Source organism: Hoplias malabaricus, chromosome 9, assembly GCF_029633855.1.
Source record: "Hoplias malabaricus isolate fHopMal1 chromosome 9, fHopMal1.hap1, whole genome shotgun sequence".
Classification (NCBI taxonomy): Eukaryota; Metazoa; Chordata; class Actinopteri; order Characiformes; family Erythrinidae; genus Hoplias; species Hoplias malabaricus.
Genome location: NC_089808.1, coordinates 24645345 through 24665443, shown reverse-complemented (window position 1 = coordinate 24665443; position 20099 = coordinate 24645345). Strand labels below are relative to the sequence as shown.

At 46.9% G+C, this 20099-nt stretch overlaps 1 protein-coding gene across 2 annotated transcripts in view; it reads right to left on the bottom strand.

Annotated features, from left to right (window-relative positions):
* The window catches only part of kmt2cb (lysine (K)-specific methyltransferase 2Cb), a 93119-nt gene that overhangs the window by 29759 nt on the left and 43261 nt on the right, over positions 1-20099 (bottom strand). The window contains exons 14-27 of one of the 2 annotated variants that reach the window (XM_066681806.1): positions 18863-19935; positions 15098-15211; positions 11790-11906; positions 11498-11605; positions 11150-11254; positions 10727-10908; positions 9754-9918; positions 9070-9179; positions 8383-8466; positions 8056-8268; positions 7087-7209; positions 6246-6365; positions 3942-4084; positions 357-534 (exon numbers count right to left, since the gene is read on the bottom strand). In XM_066681806.1, the coding sequence (XP_066537903.1) occupies positions 357-534; positions 3942-4084; positions 6246-6365; positions 7087-7209; positions 8056-8268; positions 8383-8466; positions 9070-9179; positions 9754-9918; positions 10727-10908; positions 11150-11254; positions 11498-11605; positions 11790-11906; positions 15098-15211; positions 18863-19935 (2835 nt within the window). The remainder of the gene's footprint in view (positions 1-356; positions 535-3941; positions 4085-6245; positions 6366-7086; positions 7210-8055; positions 8269-8382; positions 8467-9069; positions 9180-9753; positions 9919-10726; positions 10909-11149; positions 11255-11497; positions 11606-11789; positions 11907-15097; positions 15212-18862; positions 19936-20099) is intronic. The other variant, XM_066681807.1, reaches the window with a different exon arrangement.

The following is a 20099-nucleotide window of genomic DNA, read 5'->3' as shown; positions in this document are numbered from 1 at the left end:
TCCACTGCATGATCCCAACTCTACTATCTGTTTGGTCCTCCACTCCCCCCTGAAATGTATCGGGTGTCGTCTCAAAGCCCCGGGTGTTGTCTCTCTGGACAATCAGCGCTCTGCAAGGTTTACACGCCACGGTTTAGTCCCTACTCGGCTCACTCTGAACCACGAGAGAACAGCGACTAAACAAGAACCCGCTTCCAGAACCAGGACCTGACTTAACTTGACTCGACTCTGCTTTTCTCCTCCTCCACCAGGTGAGTAGGGACCCTGCAGTGGAAAAGCAATACTAGACATCACCTATCCCCCAACTGCTTGGTGCCACTCTGAGTGTGCGTGTGTGTGTGATTCCTCTCTCTTACGTGGTCCTGCAGCTTTGCTGGGCAGTGCTGTCGGAGCGATACAGCGTGAGGGGTTAGGGGTCAGTTTCAGAAGAGCAGTGCCAGACTGCTTCCTCTCTCTGTCCTCCTCCAGCAGTCCAGTTGTCTCCTTCCGGCTCTGCTTGCTCTTGTCCAGAAGGTCCTTTCCAAAGAACGCCTCCTACAGGAGAAGATAAACAGGAACACGTTTAACTTTAGCTGCAGAAGGCCGGCACGTCGGGAAAACCGGGCACACCTATGAACACTGTGTACAGTAAAGGTCTCCCAGTGCTCTCGAGAAACTCAAACTCGGTCAGAAAAACTACAAAGGTCCAAACTCTCTGAGGTGATTAAAGAAGCCTGGTGAGAACCTAATGTCCAGCTGAATCTGCCTTGGCTCAGTCACTCCCTCTGTCTCATGGTTTCCAAACTTCCTCCAAAAGTTACACAGTGCAGTTTCTTCAGCGCTGAGCCTGGTGTAGCAATGGCAGAGCTCAGTGAAGCATCACAGTGATTTGATGCTGTAAGGTAGAAACATTACAGTGTTGCTTTAAGGCAATTCCTTTCACTTTTACCAACTTTTCAGCTGATGTGACAGATCTGGGCAGTGCTCCTTCTCCTGAGCCCACAGTTAGAGAAGATGTGGTGGGCTAGTCACTCCTGCCCCCCTGCCTAATAATTCCAGCAGAGATTTGGTGACAAACTAAATTTAAACAAACAAACCCAGGGAAAACTGTTTTATGTTTTCTCATATGTCTTTATTAGGTGTGAGATCTCAAAGGATGGTGAAATCCTGACTAAAAGCACAGATCAGAGAAGGCAGAGTGTGCGGTGTGTGGTGTAAACCAGACTCTGTTGCGTTTGAAGCCTGCTGTCAACAAGCTGAAGCTTCTGAGAGCAGCTCATGACTCAAACGCTTCAGTTCTGTCCCACAGGACACGACGGCCATTAAAACTCTCGTCTGGCCACAGATACGGTTTACAGCAGTGACAGGAAAAAGGCAGGGAAACACACATATATACACACACACACACACCCTTGCTGCTCTCCTGGGTCGCCATCTTGCCTCGTTCTCCCGCTCGGAGAGAGAGGGAGTGGAGCCGAGTTCGTGAGCTGAAGGCTGAGACGTTAAAAGCCTTCGTTTTCAATAATTGATAAAAGCGGCGTCCCACCGAGCGGCAGCAGCCTTTAGGTACGACCCCCGCTCCAGCGACTTCACACTGACAGCTGGCGTTAGCTTAATGCACCTCGCACTTTCATTTCTGCCTTTTTCTGAGCAGCTACACTCCTTCTTTCCTCAGGTTTCCTGCCGTTAGTATTCTACACTTCTCTCATACATTTTTTTAAAACCAGCAACGAAGCTCATTGCATCAGTCCTGAGTGTGTTTACACCAAACCCAGTCGTGGATCACTCATTATCTTTATCCTTCAATGTGTGTGTGTCTGTATGCGCCTCTGAAGCCGGACAGACAGGTGCTGTGTGAATTTAGAACTCTTGAGCACATCTGTGTGCACGGTGTACGACCAACGCTCTTGAAACGTCAGCGGGCGAGCGATCGACTCCAGTGATGTTATGGACATCTGTGTCCATTTACCACAGTGTGGTCCGCTCTGTATGAAAGAGAGAGAGAGAGAGAGAGAGAGAGAGTGTGTGTGTGGCTCTGTTGATTAGTGCCATACTGAGTCTGTTTACGCCTTTGTATTTAAACAGCAGGGCTCTTCGGTATCGTACCAGTCACGATAATATTTTTAAAAAGATGTATACTGTAATAATAGCGAAATACTGATTTATTTTAAACTTTTAAATTAATTCTAAAAGGAAAGGCTAACGTATTTTGTTGCAATTATATGTTCTTGAAATGAATAAAACATAGTTCAGTGTTTATATATTTATATGTTCATGTCATATATCCAAATATTGTGATATTATTTTAGGGCCATATCACCCAGCCCCACATCTTTTTGCTTTTCCTTCCTCTAACTGACATTAAACATGGATCTCACCTGCTGCTCCCAGTGGGTTATACACCCTCTGCGGACAAGGTAAAGGCTGCTGATTTCTGCACTGCTGTCCAGAGGGAGGTTTGTACATGACAGAAAAGTCGAGATCGGTTTGACAAACGCAGAATTCCTGTAATTCAAGTAAATCTGAAAACGTCAGCCCTCTAGGTGTCCAGAAAAGCACACACCTGAGACTGGCGGGTTTCCACTCTCTCAACGGGTATGTCTCTCCTGACACTCCAGCAGTCACTGCTGTGTCTGATCCACGCATACCTGATCGGGGGAGGGAGGTGTAGGGGTCCAGAGTCATGAGCATTGAACCACAGGGTGAAACGGGGCCAACAGAGTCTCCAGAGCAATGTATGGTCAATGAATGTAGAAACAATGAGGTTGCGCCTTTAAAATAAAGGCACTGAATAAGTGTTTTTCCACAACAGACCTTTAAATCCTGACGGATACAGTCGGAAGCCGAGCGGCGAGGACTCGTCCGGTCTGAGCAGAGCTCAGCCTGGCTTTCAGCCGACCGCTCACAAGGCAAACAGCCGCAGCGGAGTGGAGGCTACGGAGAAATAACGTCATGCCTCCTTTCCCCCTTCCCTGTGGAGCCCACGTGTCAGGCTTTATTAGACGAGTGCACCCAAGCCGAGCTTTCTCGCAGGTTATCTTTAGCGGTTGCCTAGCAATACCCTCGGCCTTCAGAAGCCTCGCATGAGGTTAGGGAAGTTGTGTGTGTGTGTGTGTACCAGGAATACATCATACAGTGTTTTACACTCACACTGTGGGGACTTATCTTTTGTGTGGTGACCATGTAAATCTCTAAAATGTAAGGTGGAGACATGTTTTAAGGTTAGGGTTAGACTTATAGTAAATTAATTAAGTTTCCACAAAATGAATTGAAGCCTATGCAGCGTCCCCATAATTCACAGCTACAAGATTGTGTGTGTTTGTGTTTTAAGGCTGAAATATTCCAGAAATGCTGAAAGAGGAGTGTGTTATTCTCATTCTAGCCTACAGTAGGAGGCCAGAGCTGAACAGATGGCCGTTTAACCTTGGCAAATAGTGTCCGAGTGCAAGAAGAAGCACCAAATCTCTAAGAGAGTCCTCATCTCAATAAATCCACCTGGATCCAGCTGGTGAACTCGAGGACAGCAACTTCTCCGAACCTTTCAATTTCAGCTTCAAAATCATTGCGATGCTCCACCGTGCTGTAACAGGGAGAAGAGAGCCTCTGTGGTTGCTGTTCCAGGCTCAGTACTGCAGAAACTGCACCTCATAACTTATGAAAGAGGGTAGGACAGGGTCTGTCAGATGATGACACTTGCCTGCACCTACAGTGCCCTCCTATAGAACCTATGGTGTGATACTAACGTTGGGCAAAAAAGTCTGGGACACAGTCGCTATTCTGATTCATCTCAAACGGCTTGGATAGGGTCCAAGCTCTTCCACTCTGGACCCCAGTCACTGGGCTAAGACAAATCCGAAGAGCGACTTAATCACCCATGTTAGTGTCACTTTCCAAAATCGGGTTCAGAAGCATCCGGGAAGACTAAAGGCTGCGGCTGTTAGGAGACTGAACAGGAGCTGTACCTGCAGATACGTGGGAAATGCCTCCTCCAGTTTGGTCTTCTTTTTCCGATAGCGCTTGCGAACTTTCACTTCTGGGGTTTCGGGGAAGTCGGACACGGGAGGCTTCTCGTCCACCGGAGTGTCGGGCGCAGGCTCTCCCCAGCCTAAAGGAGCAATAAAAAACAACGTTCATCAGTGTAGGCAATGACAGAGCGAGTGCTGTATTTAACCTGGAATCCGCCATCAGCAGCACGTTAGATTCTCAGAGGCCGTACTCAGCACTCTCGGCCTGGCCTGGAGCTAAGCTTGGCGTTGGGTAAAGGTTGGCCTCAAACCTGCTGATCCCGGGTTTTTATGCTAGGCTTTTCACCCCAGGCTGCTCTCCACTACACATTCACGCTGGCACCTCAAACTGGTGCCAAAGTGGTGGAATACCACTTATACCTGACAACCATCCCCCAAAATCTCATTGGCCTGGGGTAGAATATCCTGTGTCGGTGTTAGATTACATAAGCGTCCGTCTGCAATGTTCTCCCACAGCTGTTAGATTCACAATCATATATTTCACCTCACATCAGACGTAAGGCGATGTGCTGGTGCCGGTGCCAGTGGTATGAAATGAAAAAAAAGGTACAGCCTCCTAAATAAAACTGTACATTAGGGCTGGACGATAATTCAATATCATTATATATCACAATATAAAATATGATTTTTAAACACATTTTCAGTATTTAAATACACATCATTTACAGCTTCTGTCTCTGCCTGACGGTCGTTAGGGGGCGGTGTCATCAGTTCAGCACTCAATTTTAAAGTTAGTTTAAAAATCTTAATACTTAATTCTTAAAAAAAAATTTCTGAGCAGTTTTTTTGTGGCTTTTATGTTGTTAACATCGTATTGACAGAAATTTAGAAATGTATCGCTACATAAATTGTGGATGTATCGTCCAGCCCTATATTAGGTAGAATATTTTGATAATTAAATATCTAAAATAATCTAAAAGTACAGAAAGTTTCAGAAAAGGCACCAAAAAGATGTATAAGCAGGATGTATACAGCATAAATCCCGGTTTGGGGGTAAAGTTAAGGTACCTTTCATTCATTCATTCATTCATTCATTCATTATCTGTAACTGCTTATCCAATTCAGGGTCGCGGTGGGTCCAGAGCCTACCTGGAATCATTGGGAGCAAGGCGGGAATACACCCTGGAGGGGGCGCCAGTCCTTCACAGGGCAACACACACACACACACATTCACACCTACGGACACTTTTGAGTTACCAATCCACCTGCAATGTGTGTTTTTGGACTGTGGGAGGAAACCGGAGCACCCAGAGGAAACCCACGCGGACACAGGGAGAACACACCAACTCCTCACAGACAGTCACCCGGAGCTGTGTGACTGCGACACTACCTGCTGCGCCACCGTGCCGCCCAAGTTAAGTATTTTTGGATTGAGCATGTACATTTTTAAAATATTAAGCAAACAACAGTAAGCTATGACTGTATAATGCACCCGAGGTATTTTATCATGAAAAATGCACAAGAACGTAAGAACTGCGGGTCTGAGCGTGTGCAGAACCACCAAGTCGAACTTATCGTTAAGTAGCACAACACATTCGAACACCAGGCGGAGGTTAGTACAAATAAATAGATAAAAGCAGATCACGTTTAATCAAGAAAAGCCACAGGCTTAACGTCAGAACAGCCACTATGAGTTAGCAATGTTTGTTTACTTGAGCGGAAGATAAGCCTGTTTTCAAGCCTGTTGGAGTTCTTGTTGGAGAGATACTAAACATACACCTGTTTATTATTATAATGTATATTAGCGCTTTTTAAAACCTGTCAGGCCTTTAATAAGGACAACAGAAGACAGGATTGAGTTTATTTTTTTTGTCATGAATATATATTTAACCTTGATTTTCAAACATTTGGCACGGCCAAATCAAAGTCTGAGAGGCAGACTCCTGGCTAGGGTTTGTGAAATTTCTCCGTGTCTGATGGCTCAAGGCTGGAGTCCAGGGTAGACCTGTATTTTGTAAAAAGAGTCAGAAAGCACAGGCGGTGACAGGTTTGCTGTGGCTTGCTTTTGCAGAATCCAATATCTGGCCTCTATTCACAGGAGAAATGATGAAGGGTTCAATTTGCCAGAGGCTATGGTGGTTGCCAGCGAACTGCAGAAAGTTTCATCGTGAACACTCTATCCCCCCACCCCACCACACACACACACCTCCCCTTCTTTTCAGCCTCAGGCTAAAGAGCCCCATGCATCTGCCTCAGAGAGGAATTTTTAGGCTTTGCTCAAACGTCCTGAGCCTCGCTCACCTTCGTCCTTGCCCTGTTGGGTCTCAGACACAGAGCCGGTCGAGTCTTTTCTCCCCAGAGCTGGTTTGGCTTTGCCTGGGCCGGTGCGGTTCCTCTGCCTCACCATGAAGCCCCCGATACCTGTGGACCAGGACAGATCTATTTGAACACATCAGCAAAACCCTGAGAGAGGGGAAAGGACACCTGGGACCAGTGAAGGTAAACAAAGGCACAATTTATTCCACAGATTCGTCAAGAAACGTGGCTGTTGAACCGAGCTGGTTCAACATCATCCGACAAAACAGCTTCAGGTTTGAGGAATAACAATTTTTTTTTTGTAAGGAGCACAGATCAACTCATTTTGTGACATCATAAGGAGAACAGCACCTCTATCATTGCTACTTTAGGCTCAGCACTGCAGAAACTGCACTATGTAACCTTTGGGGGCAGATTGGCGCCCCCTAGTGGGGGCTAACTGTGTCTCTTAGATGGAGATACATGTTTTTCTTCAGACAGTCATGATATCTAAAAGCTATTTTATTTTCTGCTGTGTGTAAAATGTTCTAAATAAATATCTGCAACTGAGACGTTTACTTCAGCCTTCATCCTTTTGTTCCCATGTTTACTTTAGTATTCATCAAATCCTCAGTTACACAGATAAAACTATTCTGGGATGCCTGGGACACAATGTCCACAAGCAGAAACCCAGTAAGCTTTACTAGCCACATCCAGCTGCTCTCCTCCACAGCATGCAGCCTGTCTGGCGCAGAGTGGGTGTGAGCGCAGAAATATAGCGACTGCACTGCTGTGCTGTTTCACACTTCACTGCAGCTGTCTCCTCCAATCAGGAGCTCTCTCTCACCCGGTCGGTAGGGCTTCCTCTTCCTCTTCTTGCAGGTCTCAGCTTTGGCCTCGTCGTCTGCTGCGGGCTCTCGTTCTGGGCTGGAGTCCGACTTCGCTTCACCGTCCACCACCTCCCCTTCTGCTGGAAAATACATGAACACAGATCAGTGTCCAGCTATAGACGACACCAGTCCAGCGCAGCACTAATACCTGGTTAAAGAACAGTCAGGTGTTTTTAACCATCAAAAAGTAGCTAAAAATATATACAAAAGAAATTATGTTATTTTCCCGTTTTCTTTTCTGTGAAGGAATCATTTTCTACTTCAGAGAGCGGGTCCCCCACCAGGAGCTAATACAGATGCCTCATAGGCCGTTTTCCACCAAAGTGGAACCAGTTCAACATCATAATTTTCAACTATTGGCCACATTTCCACCAACATGGAAAAAGCTTGTTTCCAGCTGGAACCAAAAAATAATCGGTTCTTCAGTGATGGCGTCGAGATCCAGAAAGAGCTCATAGCCTCAAATAAAGAGTTGTGTCTCAGGGAAGCGGGATGTGTCTTTTACAGGGTGTTATATCGTTCTCGATGATGTTCTGGGTAAAGACCAGAGAAACAGACGCATCTGTGGAGCTTTTTGTTCTGAAGTGGAAAAATGGAAAACAGACCCGATTTCTGATTTGGAAAGAAAACCGCTAAGAAATAAAAACAGGAAAATACTGCATGTTTCTGGGGCTGTGCTCAGTGGGACTTGAGGTGTGGTCACGTTTAGGCCGCTGTTCTCACTGTTCTGGAGCTCAGCAGAGGGCTCTGGAACCACAGCATGAAACACTCTGACTGTAACAGACAGAACTCTGCATCATTTCCACATGTGAAGTATATCTCACTCTGATCTGACCATGCTGTAAACAGTGGATAAACCATGACTCTGTCCTGACTCTATCCATTTATCTGTGGTTTTGGAGCTGAATTCTGTTTCAACACTGTACCCCTGCTGTCATCGAGGTCCCCGTCCCTGGAGAGTTCGGTCTGAGGGTCCAACGGGGTCTGCAGGACGGCCACACTGTTCTGGTTGATGATTTTCAGCTTGAGTTTGGGTTTGGGTCGCCGGCGTCTGGAGGCAGCATTGGCGAGGCTCTGGAGCTGAGAGAGACCCGACTCTGTAAGACATACACCGTCCTGAGTGTATGTCCGCGTCAAATCTGTGGAGGAAAGGAAAACCAGAGGGGGGCTTCAGGAGAGCCTTGAGGGACCTCATCAGGAATTCAAGACTTTTCAAGCTTGAGAAAGGTTTAAAAAAAAAAAACAGTGTTTACCCAGATCTCTCGATTTCGGAGCCATCTGTGGGATGACTGGGAGGTCCAACAAATCCAAATCCGATTTGGCACTCAAGCCTAATACTGTGGGAATAACAGGGTGAAAGGTATAACATTGAAGGTGTGGAAAATTCACTGTTTATTAATCGGTTCTGAAAGAAACGCATGGGGCAAAATACTAAGCTATAAGGAATTACACAGGATTAATTCTGATAGCATTAACAATCCCTGCTAAGTGCATCTACCACCATATCATGAAGGAATGAATGAATCAGGGACAAGAGTGAGTGAGGCCAGAGTGAGGGGCCACAATGGCAGAATTAGTGGACATCAGGCCCAACTCTGTTCCAGAAATGCCCCAGGGCTGTTTATTCAGTACAGTGTTCCTGTACTGTCATCGGGACCCACACAGACCACAGTGACAGTGCCCCCTGTTGGACCAGACAACACTAATTCCTCCAGCAGCCTCCCAAGTGTTCCTAGGAAGAGGAAAAGTGTGGTCTCCCACCCACGTCCTGGCCACACCCAGACCTGCTTAGCATCAGCGGATCTGAATGTGCTGGTGTCCAGGTGAATCCATGAAGTCAGACTCAGCATGTGTATGATGGCCAGGACTTTGAGACCACTAAGGAGTGGACGACAACGAGGTGGTCAAAAACACTCATTAATGTGTGAAGAATTGCGTACCTGGAGAGAGAGACTTGTGGCCCTGACACAAGCTGCAGTCGAAGCTGGTGTCGGCTACTTTCTCCAACTCCTCCTCCGTGTGGAAGCCTTGGCAGGAGGCATGCATCCACCTGAGGGGAGCACAGGAGGGCTTTCAATATCCATCCATACATCCCTCCCTCCCTCGCCTTCTTACCCTGTGTTCACACTGACACGATGCATTCATTTTCAAACAAAGCTGGCGAATTAAGTCACAAAATTGAGCCAAGTTTAGCGTTATGCAAATTAGATGCGAAAAGATATGGTGAGAATCAATAGGAACTCAGCATTTAAAAGAGTGGTACCCACTGTACCGCCCCCACTGTGTAACTACGTGCTCTTTTTTGGTTCCAATGTCCTGTATGATATATATTTACATATTTATTTGGGTGTAAACAAAAACAACAACAAAAAGATTTATGGAAAAAAAAAAAGAGTGTTCCCGCTCCTTGTAGCTAATCCGTATCTCTCGTTTCCCACCTGTTTTTTTTGTTCCCCAAGGTCAGTGAAACTGTGGCAAGCAAAGTTCAGCTTGAGTTTGAAAGTGGTTTGGGCAACAACAGGCAAAAAGGTCGCTGACGAAATGAACACACAGTTACTCAGAACAAGAACTGATAGGTATCAACACGCGCACACACACACACACACACACACACACACACTGACCTGTCGCACAAGCGGCACTGAATGATGACCTCTTCCTCGCTGTAATCCAGAAGGCAGATGGGGCAGGACGCCAGGCTGGCGCAGGGGGCACACTGAGTGTAATTATTCTGCCACTCGCACCTCACTCCTGGAGACGTGGCTCCACACTGGGTACAGGACACACACCTGTGGACAGAGGACAGCGGCGCTCACTAGGGACGAAGCAATGCAGGTTTGTGTAAACAGAGTAAATTCTCTGTGTGTCTGATTAGAGAAAACTGGGCACAAATGAACTTCACACAGAGTCTAAAGAGCAAGACCAGCAGCCTTTTCTTCATCTGCCTCCTGTGGGTTTTCATCAGTTCCTCATTATTCATCTCACCAGTTCCAAATTATTATTATTTTATATTTATAGATCATTAGTATTTTTCCTAAAATACTATTTTATTAGTGTTCTATTAGTATTTTCATTACAGATCAAGTATTTTTCCACTGCATGGTCTCTACTCTACTGGACTCTACTCTCTGTTTGGTCCCTGGTCGATTTCCTGTTCCCACAGCCCCAGCCCCATCCCCCCGCACCCCCCCCGACAACATCAGTAGAGATTGTTCCTTCCTTGTTGCAGCGTCCAGCTCTCACTGGATTCTTTCGTCGGCCACTGATCCAAGGAGCGTTTGAACCTCTTCAAAAGAGCACGCCGTAATTTTACGAGCTGATGTCGTGAGTCGAATAAAAACAAATGTGATCTCTGCTGCAGCTGGAGATTTTACAGATGGAGAATTGGTGCTGGACGTCTGCGTTGTGTGACGTAGAGTGACGAATCTCTCTGCACAATCAGCGCTCTGCAAGGTTTACACACCACGGTTTAGTCCCTACTCGACTCACTCTGAACCACGAGAGAACAGCGACTAAAAAAAAAGATGAGAAGTCGACCATGCAATGGAAAAGTGCCCTACGTGTGCTTTGTGGTTATGAACAAATGTAGGGTATTACCATTTGCACTTCCAGCTGCCGTTGGGGACGTTCTGCAGTGGCGGTTTGAGGCAGTACGTGTGGTAACTGATATCACACTCGTCACACAGCAGCAAGCGTCCAGGGTCACTGGCCTGACCACATGCCTCACACACTGTGCACTCCAAACACCTCCAGCCTTTATTCAGCACCACCTTTGTGATCTACAACACACACACACAGCACGCAAAGATAAATTTCAATTCTAGCAGCAAGAAATACAGCAGTGAACAGTGTTTATAAAAGTGTGTATTCATTATCCTTACACTTATTCAAACGCTGTTATGAGCTTATTGTTGCTAGTTGCTGCAATAAAATGGTGTACAACCACAGTCTCTAACACCATAGCCAGGGCAGCACACAGGCCGAGTACGAACAGTGTGTGAATGTGTTGTAGGTGTTTACCTTGATGTTAACGCAGTAGGGATGATAACACTGTCCACACTGAGCACAAGCCAACAGCCTGCCCTCCGCACCCTGACCGAAACTACCACACACCACACACATGTCCTACAGAGAGAGAGAGAGAAAGAACAAGTAGAGAGTTGGAAGAGCAGGGGTAAGGCGAGTGATGGCAGGAAGGGGACAGAGAAAGAGACAGAAGGAAGGAAGCAGGGAGAGAGAGATTTTGAGGAACAAAGGGAAGGAGAGAGATGGCAGGAAGAGGGAGGGAGAGAGAGGCATTACTGATCTGTAGCTGAGTGAGGGAGTGAGTGAGTGAGGGATGCCCTGTAGAGGAAACGGGGGTCTGACCTGTTTGAGGGTGAAGGTGTCGGTGCTGGAGAAGATCACCACCGTGTTGTGCATGGCGTTCTCCTCTTCCTCTCTGAAGGGATACAGGGTCATTTCCATGGAACTCATCTGCAAAATGCAGGACAGCACTGAGTGGACATTTTGCAGGGCTGATGTGTTCAGGAGCACTGGTGGAGGGTTACGGTATAAAAATGGATACCGACTACCAGATGCAGAAAAATGTTATTAAAATGTCCTTAAAAATAGTGTTTAAATGTAACGCAAGTGAGCGTAACAATATTAATGTGTGTACCCCTGGGCCGGGGATGGAGTTGACACCATTCTTTATCCTGGAGCGTCCACGCCCACCTCGGCCAGCGAGCCCAGCCCCTCTGGGCCGCCTCCTTCCTGGGAAACCGGAGCCTCGACCCTGGGAGAAAAGAACACAGGACAATGTTAAAAGCTGCACAGGGGCCAGACGTTTCAGTGGAATATAAAGGGTTAATCATGTATTCTCAGTGTGGAATAAATACATCCTTAAAAAAGCCCTTTTAGAGAGAGACAGTCGATCAGTCAAGACGTGCTGGCACTGATTTACAATCTCAGACCAGTGTGGCTTCTGGGGGTGGTGCCCCCAAAAGGTACATAGTGCAGTTTCGGCAGTGCTGAGCCCAGAGTAGCAACGACATAGGCTCTATTCTCTCTATTCTCCCTATTACAGCTCAGTTCTCAGCTTTATTCTCCCTATCACATCGACGCCTGCTCTTTCAGCGCCTGTACCTTTAAATGATAACGAGCCGTTTGCTGTTCACCCCGACCCCGAGCGCACAGCAGTGAGGAGCGCTGTCACTCAATTCTTTCTTCTCTGTTTTTATTCAGTGCTCTTATTTCTCGGGTCTCGTTGTGTCTGTTTTGCTGCGTTTAACCTCGTCTTTGCGCTCTCACATAAACACGGGTCCAGCGCTGTGATTGGACAGACTCAGATGAGGGGCGGGGCCATTCTAAAGTCTCTGCACTTGATGTCAGAAGCGGAGCAGAGTCAGAGCGACATGTTTTAAGTCCTAGGCAGCACACAGAAAACAGACTGGGGGGTGTCTTGTTTCACAGTGTGTGGGTTGGTGGACTCCAGACTCACACATTAAAGTGAACAAGCTCTGAGCAAGGTTTTTTTATCCCTCAAATATGTTCCTTTTAAACACGTCTTGGCTGATCGACTATATCTGAAATAAGAAAGCTTAACCCTTTAGATCCCAACTTCATTCAACAAACCCTGAGGCTCACTTCCCAAATCCATGCCATCTTCCAAGCGTCGGCCAGTGAGACAGTGTGATTAATAAAATACACAAAACAACATGATGAAGCAGAAGTCTCTCCCTTTGATTGCATTTTGAGCAGAAACCTTGTAGGTCTCTGTGGTTACCCACGGTTGCTCAAGGTGCTGTATCTAAATGAGTCAGTGCTCATGAATGAAACAGGAAACTGGCTACAGGGGTTTCTTTTTCTTTGAACACCTCATTTAAATTTAAACCAAAGTCTGCGTGGTCACATCCAACACGGAGGTCACCCCGCAACGGACCAAAATAAACAATAAAAACCTTCCAAACAACCTGCTGCGGTCAATGTCTGACTATTTCCCAGGAACATCTGTAACTGCAGACGAGGCTGAGGGGCTGGCGCCGGACGGAAGTGTTTGGAGGTGTTTAAATCTATTTCACTATCAGAGTTTCCTTCTGCCCATCACACCAGCATCTGCTCAGAATTACACTCCTTTACCTCCTCTCTCGTCCTCACTGATTTCAAAAGCTCTCCGATTCTTTCTGCTTTGGCATCTTCCTCTCTTTCCTGTTCTCTTAATCTCACACACTCTCGCTGATTTCCAATTCTCTTCTTCATTTCTTGTGTCTCGTTCTCTTATGTCTCTCTCTCTAGCGGGTTTTCCATCCAACGATTTGTAGCAAAATTATAAAAATACGCACAATAAAAAAAACCTGAGTAGAAAAGGCTTTAAATCAACAAATATTTGCATGGTGTTCAGCCTGAAAAAGAAACTTAAAAAGGCAAAGTAAAAAATGAAAAGGATATCGGCAGTAGGTGGCTTTTTCTTTTGTTAATTTTGCCAGTGCTGACCCATGCTTGAGTGAAAAACGAAATCGCAAAATGAATTATTAATTTTTCTGCCAACATTTCTTCATTTCGCAGAATATTTCAAATAATTTGGATGGAAACCCAGCTTCTCTCTCTCTCTCTGGTTGAGTGTGTAATCTCACAGAGGGGAGTGGTATCCTGCCTACGAGATAATGAAGCAGTCGGACCTGCCTTGGCCCGGTAACAGATGGAGCGGAGAACCCATGGCCAGCCCTAACAGCGTTGACACGGTTGGTCCCTGACCTCTACAGTCTCCTACACACAACATATCTGCCCAACTGCGCTTTGTGATGACTCCGAGGACTCGCTCGTTTGTCTCTACCTGCTGAGACCGAGACCCAGGACACGTCAGCCATGATAAAGGTTGTGGGGCGCTGTTTCTCTTGTGTGTGTGTTAGTTACAGTCAGCAAACATCAGCGTACTTCATGCTAGACATCCACAAACTCATGCTTCATCTCACAGCTTCCAGACGCAACTCAGGAGGTTAGTGAGGTACAGTATCAGTCACCTGCTCTCTGCAGGCACGTCCACCAGTGACTTGTGTCACCTAGGGGTCTGCGCACACTGGCCACTCAATACAGACGAAGGTAAATGAACAGGATGGTGTAAGTGTGTGTGTGTAGCTGATGGTATCTGCGCTTCAAACTCGAATAGGGTACTCACTCTCTGTTCAACTTCTACCAACCTCCCCCCGCGAGGAAACTCACAGACTGATCTTTAGGTGCTTTTCCACTGCATGGTCCCCACTCTACTGGACTCTACTCTCTTTTTAGTCCCTGGTTGGTTTTCCACTCCCACAGCTCCCCCCGGAAATGTCTTGAATGTTGTCTCTAATCCCCGTCTCTAATGGGAACAGCGAGCCAAAACCACAACAACGGCGGCGGTAACATTAAGCGGCGTTTACTCATGGTGTATTGCCGTGTTGTTGTTGTTGTTTGGGACTGAACACAGCTCCGTCATCAGTTCAGACAGATCAGTAGAGTTTGTTCCTTCCTTGTTGCAGCATCCAGCTCTCGCTGGATTCTTTCATTCGCCACAGATCCAAGGAGCGTTTGAACCTCTTCAAAAGACCACGGCAAAATTTTACGTGCTGCCGTCATGAGTCGAATTAAAAAGAAATGTGATCTCTGCTGCAGCTGGAGATTTTACAGGTGGAGAGTTGGTGCTGGACGTCTGCGTTGCGTGTCGTAGAGCGACGACTCTCTCTGGACAATCAGCTCTGCAAGGTTTACACGCCATGGTTTAGTCCTTACTCGACTCGCTCTGAACCACAAGAGAACAGCGACTAAACAAGAACCCGCTTCCAGAACCAGGCCCAGATTTACCTGGTGGGGGAGGGGAAAAGACGAGTAGAGTCGAGTGGAGTAGGGACCCTGCAGTGGAAAAACACCTCTTTATTCTCATGGGTGGGTCTCATCTCTAAGGGTAAGGGCTGGGTCAGGGTCTGAGTGAGGGGTTGTAGTAGTTGTAGTTACCACACGGATGCTCCATGCGGCTGGGTTGGGGAACTGCCTGCTCTTTGGGGCGTCCCAACCGTCAGCCTGGGACCACGAGGGAGAGCTCAGTCTAGGAAAGGCGTTCCATACTCCCTGAATCGGGGGTGGGTTAGAGAGAGAGAGAGAGAGAGAGAGAGAGAGAGAGAGAGAGAGAGAGAGAGAGAGAGAGAGGATATGGGCAAAAACATGCAACAACTTAAAAGCAAAGCCATCAAAGAAAGCCATACAGAAACATGCATCCAAACAAAGTCATGGTTAACAGAGAGCTGAGGTAAATGTAGACTTGCAGACAGATGAAGACTGAAGATGACGAAGGTGGAACTGAAACATATATATAAATTGTTGATTTGTCTGTAGACAGGTGGAGGTCTCTGCTGGAGGTGGACGGGTGGAGTTTGTGGACCTAAAGACACCTGATTCCATTCACCACAACTGGAAAAGAAATTCTCTAACAAGTGCAGCTCCCGTCTTGTTCCACCACTCACAGTCCATTCTCTTGGCTCCACTGACCACACAGGAGCACTTTGTAGTCCATCTATTGCTCTGCATACTTTGTTCCCCCACCCCATTTCCCTGTTCAACACTCAGGACCCCCACAGAGCAGGTGTGATGTGGTGGTGGATCATTCTCAGCGCTGCAGTGACACTGACGTGGTGGTGGTGTGTTAGTGTGTGTTGTGCTGGTGTGAGTGGATCAGACACAGCAGTGCTGCTGGAGTTTTTAAATCCCTCAGAGTCTGGACTGAGAATAGCCCACCAACAAATAACATCCAGCCGACAGCGTCCTGTGTCACTGATGAAGGACTAGAGGACGACCGACACACACTGTGCAGCGACAGATGAGCTACTGTCTCTGACTTTACATCTACAAGGTGAACCAACGAGGGAGGAGTGTCTCACAGAGTGGACACAGGGTTTAAAAACTCCAGCAGCACTGCTGTGTCTGACCCACTCGCACCAGCACAACACACACTAGCACACCACGTCAGTGTCACTGCAGCGCTGAGGTGTCCTAAGCATTGAAGAACAGAGCAAAACTGGGGTAATAAAGTATGCAGAGCCACATATACAGAGATCTATAAAGAGCAGCTAAATTAATGAATTTGGTTTATGTAATAATAACAAATTAAAGTAGCGAGTTTCAGACACCCAACATGTCTCATCTGGTCAGAAAACTGAGGGACTGTCCCTTTAAAAGAAAAAAAAAAAACACTTCAATCGTAACTTTGTCTGCAGCTGTGTTTTATTCTTCTGTGTCTGAGTGTTAATGAGGAGGAAGGGCTGCTGCTGCTGTGTCTGAGGTTTCTTAAGCCGGAGCACAAAAGGCGCAAAACCTCAGCGGCTGTCGCGGTCGCAAACAAGAGGTGATAATATCAGCAGCGTCGGATCGCTCAGAAAAAGCCAGCGAGCAGAACGGCAGAGAGGAACGATATCTGATGCAACTACAAACAGTTAACGACACAGAGGTCAGCTACAACTACTGAGAAAATGTCTGTGTACAGTATGATAAATAATAATAATAATAAGGTAAGCCCTGTGAAGGACTGGCGCCCCCTCCAGGGTGTATTCCCGCCTTGTGCCCAATGATTCCAGGTAGGCTCTGGACCCACCGTGACCCTGAATTGGATAAGTGCTTACAGATAATGAATGAATGAATGAATGAATGAATAATAAGGTAAACACGCTTTTTGACAGACACAGGTTGACTGAGGGAGCCTGCCTTCACTGCTGTTACTCAGTGCTGCTCATTGGTCAGCTCCTGTTCTAACTCTCACTATTTATAATTTCAGCTACTTAAAGCTGAAATTATAATTGTAATTAATAATAATAAGGTAAACACTATGGCAGGCCTCCTCTCACTGCCGCACGCTGACTGAGAGAGCATGCCCTCACTGCTTTTACTTGGTGCTGTTCATTGGTCAGCTCCTGTTCTAACTCACACTATTTATCTCATCATTTATCATTTTTATAATCACTGGAAGCTGAAAGTATAATTGGATACAAAGTGTCCTAGTCCTACTATATCATCATTTTAATATTGCAATGCTTTAATTATGCCTTAACTCTCGCCTCTGTTTCCACTGTTGCAGCTCTGGAGAAAAGCGTTCTTCACACTCCTTAAAACTGAGCCACTTTTAATTAATGGTTCTACGTCTACCCAGTTCCTTGTGTAGCACACCTGACTGAGCTGCTGAAACTTCTGCCGCTTCTGAATGGAGGAATCAGCTGGATCTGATTAGAGCCGCAGTAAAACTCTGCAGCAATTTTAGCAAACCTTCTCCAAGCATTTCTGTGTTTATGTTTTTTACAAAGTTAATGACGCTTCCAAAAATTAGACCTGCAGTGTATGCACCGTTAAAAACTGCCGAACGTTTTGTTACGACGGACATAAGGGTTTCTGCATTTCATTTCAGACACATCCACATCACCCAGTCGCTCACACACACACACACCTGCGGACAGTTCCACACAGCCAATCCACCCCCTAAGGTGTTCCTTGCTCCCCTAAGGAGAAGAAGCCAGAGCAGGTGAGACCAGGTTGAATATTATGGGATGGTATAGAGACATGTTGGGTGTATGAACCAAAGTCCTGCATCTGCACTTTTACTAAAACTGACACTGAATCTGAACCATGAGAAAGAAGACACAGTGTCCGCCTCAAATTAACTATCCAGAGGGCACCATGGAGGAGTATAGGATAGAGCTGACAGATTCAGGGAACACATCTAACTGCGATGTTTCTGACCAGTATTGGGAATTTAAACCGGATCTGATGTCCCCACATTGTTTGGATAAGTCATTGCGGTCTACAATCTTAAAAATAAGGGTGCGACAAAAGGTTCTTTGATTGATGCTATAGAAGAACCGCTTTTGGTTCCATAAAGAACAGTGTTTGTTTAATAAATGTGCGTGAAGAACGTTTTAAAAATCCATCCCTCGTAAGGTTCTTTACCCATTGAAGCTCTTTATGGAACCAAAAGTGCTTCCTCTATGCCATCGCTCAAAGCAAATTTTGTAATACCTTTATTTTTAAGAGTGTACCTTTAGAAGGTATTTGAGAGCCACCCTGGTCCTCTGTTTAAGACCAAGACCAAGTCCAAGAAGACCTGGCTGTAGTTGTGAGATCTGCATGTAGAGATGCAGACGATCAGTCAGTGGTGGGTATGATCATCCAGCTGCCTCCGATGGGTCCAACTTATAATCGTTATCGTTAGCTAAACACCTCTCTTTTTAAACACAAGACGTCGCCGTTGCTACACAACACAGAAAACGTCGAGAGGGGAACCGAAATAAGGACAGGTGTGGTTTACGGTGTGTGCTGAAGAACTGAGGAATGGGGTGAAACATAAAACAGCGAGGGATGATGAACAAACTGAGGAGCTGCGTGCAAGACACACGAGCCTTCTGACCTGCATCCGATCTCATTTTTACGTCTCTGTGGAAATGTGGAAGTGTGACTCCAAAGTGGAGGCTAGGAACTGCACCCAGTAAGTGGTTTCGCAGCTGACGGAGACGTGTCTGCGAAGGATGTTTGAGGCTTTTACGGGCCACTTTCTTAACTAGAAACTCTTAGTTTTTGCTCCGTCTGAAAATATAATCAAGGCTAAGGTGTTGTTTTTTCCTCAGACGCTCTCTGGTTCTTACCTTTTCTTATCAATAGAGCATTTCAGGCTCCTTCAAGGCCCCAGAAACCTCATGAGCACAATTCCTTTAATCTCACCTCTCCATAATCCTCACTTCCTACCTGCTTCACCCTTGGCCTCCCCGGTGAGAACTTCCTTTTGGAGATGGCAGGCTTGCCCATGCCGATTTTGGGCGTGAGTGTTATGAAGGTTGCTGAAGGCACGTTGCTACTGATTTCTCCTGGTCCAGAGTGGCTTTGGAGGCTGATTGTAGGCTGCGCAGAGGTGGGGAAACTCTCCGGCTGCCTGACTGGCAATGGCTTAATCGCGGTCCTCTCTTCCACCAGTGAGCTCAGCTTTGCCAAGCTCCGCTCACCATCCACGCTGAGGTCCATCTCCTCCGTAAGGCTTTCAAAAGCTCTCGCACATTCCTCCACCCTGAGGCTCTCAGTGGCTTTCCTATGCCGCTCCACCAAGGGGCCCTCTGTGGCTTTATTGTGCTCTTCTACTGTGTGGCCCTCCACCTTGTGGCTCCCAGTGTCTCTTTCTTGCTGCTCCACCGTGGGACTCTCGGTTGCTATTTCTTGTTGCTCCTCCGTGAGGCCCTCTGCAGCTTTCTCATGTTTCGCCTCCATGAGATCCTCAACGCCCCTCTCTCGCTCCTCCACCATGAGGCCTTCAATGTTTCTCTCTGGCTGCTCCGCCGTGAGGCCTTCAGACTGTTTCACTTGGAAAGCTTCCAGAGCTCTCTCAGGCGGCTCCACTGCGAGGCCCTCGGAGGGTTTCTCGTGCTGCTCCACTGTGAGACCTTCCATGGCTCTTTCGTGTTGCACCACTCCCTCCTCCTCCCTCTCCTCCACCTTTGGCACAGCTTTAGTAGAACTTACTGCAGTCTCCATGGAGGGGTGTGGGATTTCAGAGGGCGACACTTCCATGGGCTCCTCCTCTGAATGTTCAGAGACTGACGGGGGCTCTTTGGTGGGTGACATGATGGGTTTCTGCTGCTCTGGACTTGGTTTGAGTTCCTCCAGAACTGTTTCTTCTGGGTTAGTCAGGGATGGGGACCCTGGAGGCTGCTCTGCTTTCATGTCCGGTGTTAAACACGGGTCTAAAGGTGGTTTGCAACATGGATCTTGCTTCTGCGGAGGAGACTCTGGACTAACTTCTGTCTCCATTTCCTGAGGAGACTGAGGGTCTAAAGATTTAAAATAAAAAGTTGGTCAGTTAAAAAACTCAGCTCAAAGCAAACAGATGCTCCGGCCCCAGATTAGAGAGGAGTCCTGCTGACCACAGCAGCTCTCATACAGGAGCGAAACAGACCGACAGACAAGTGACAGTGAGACAGACTGACAGATAGAG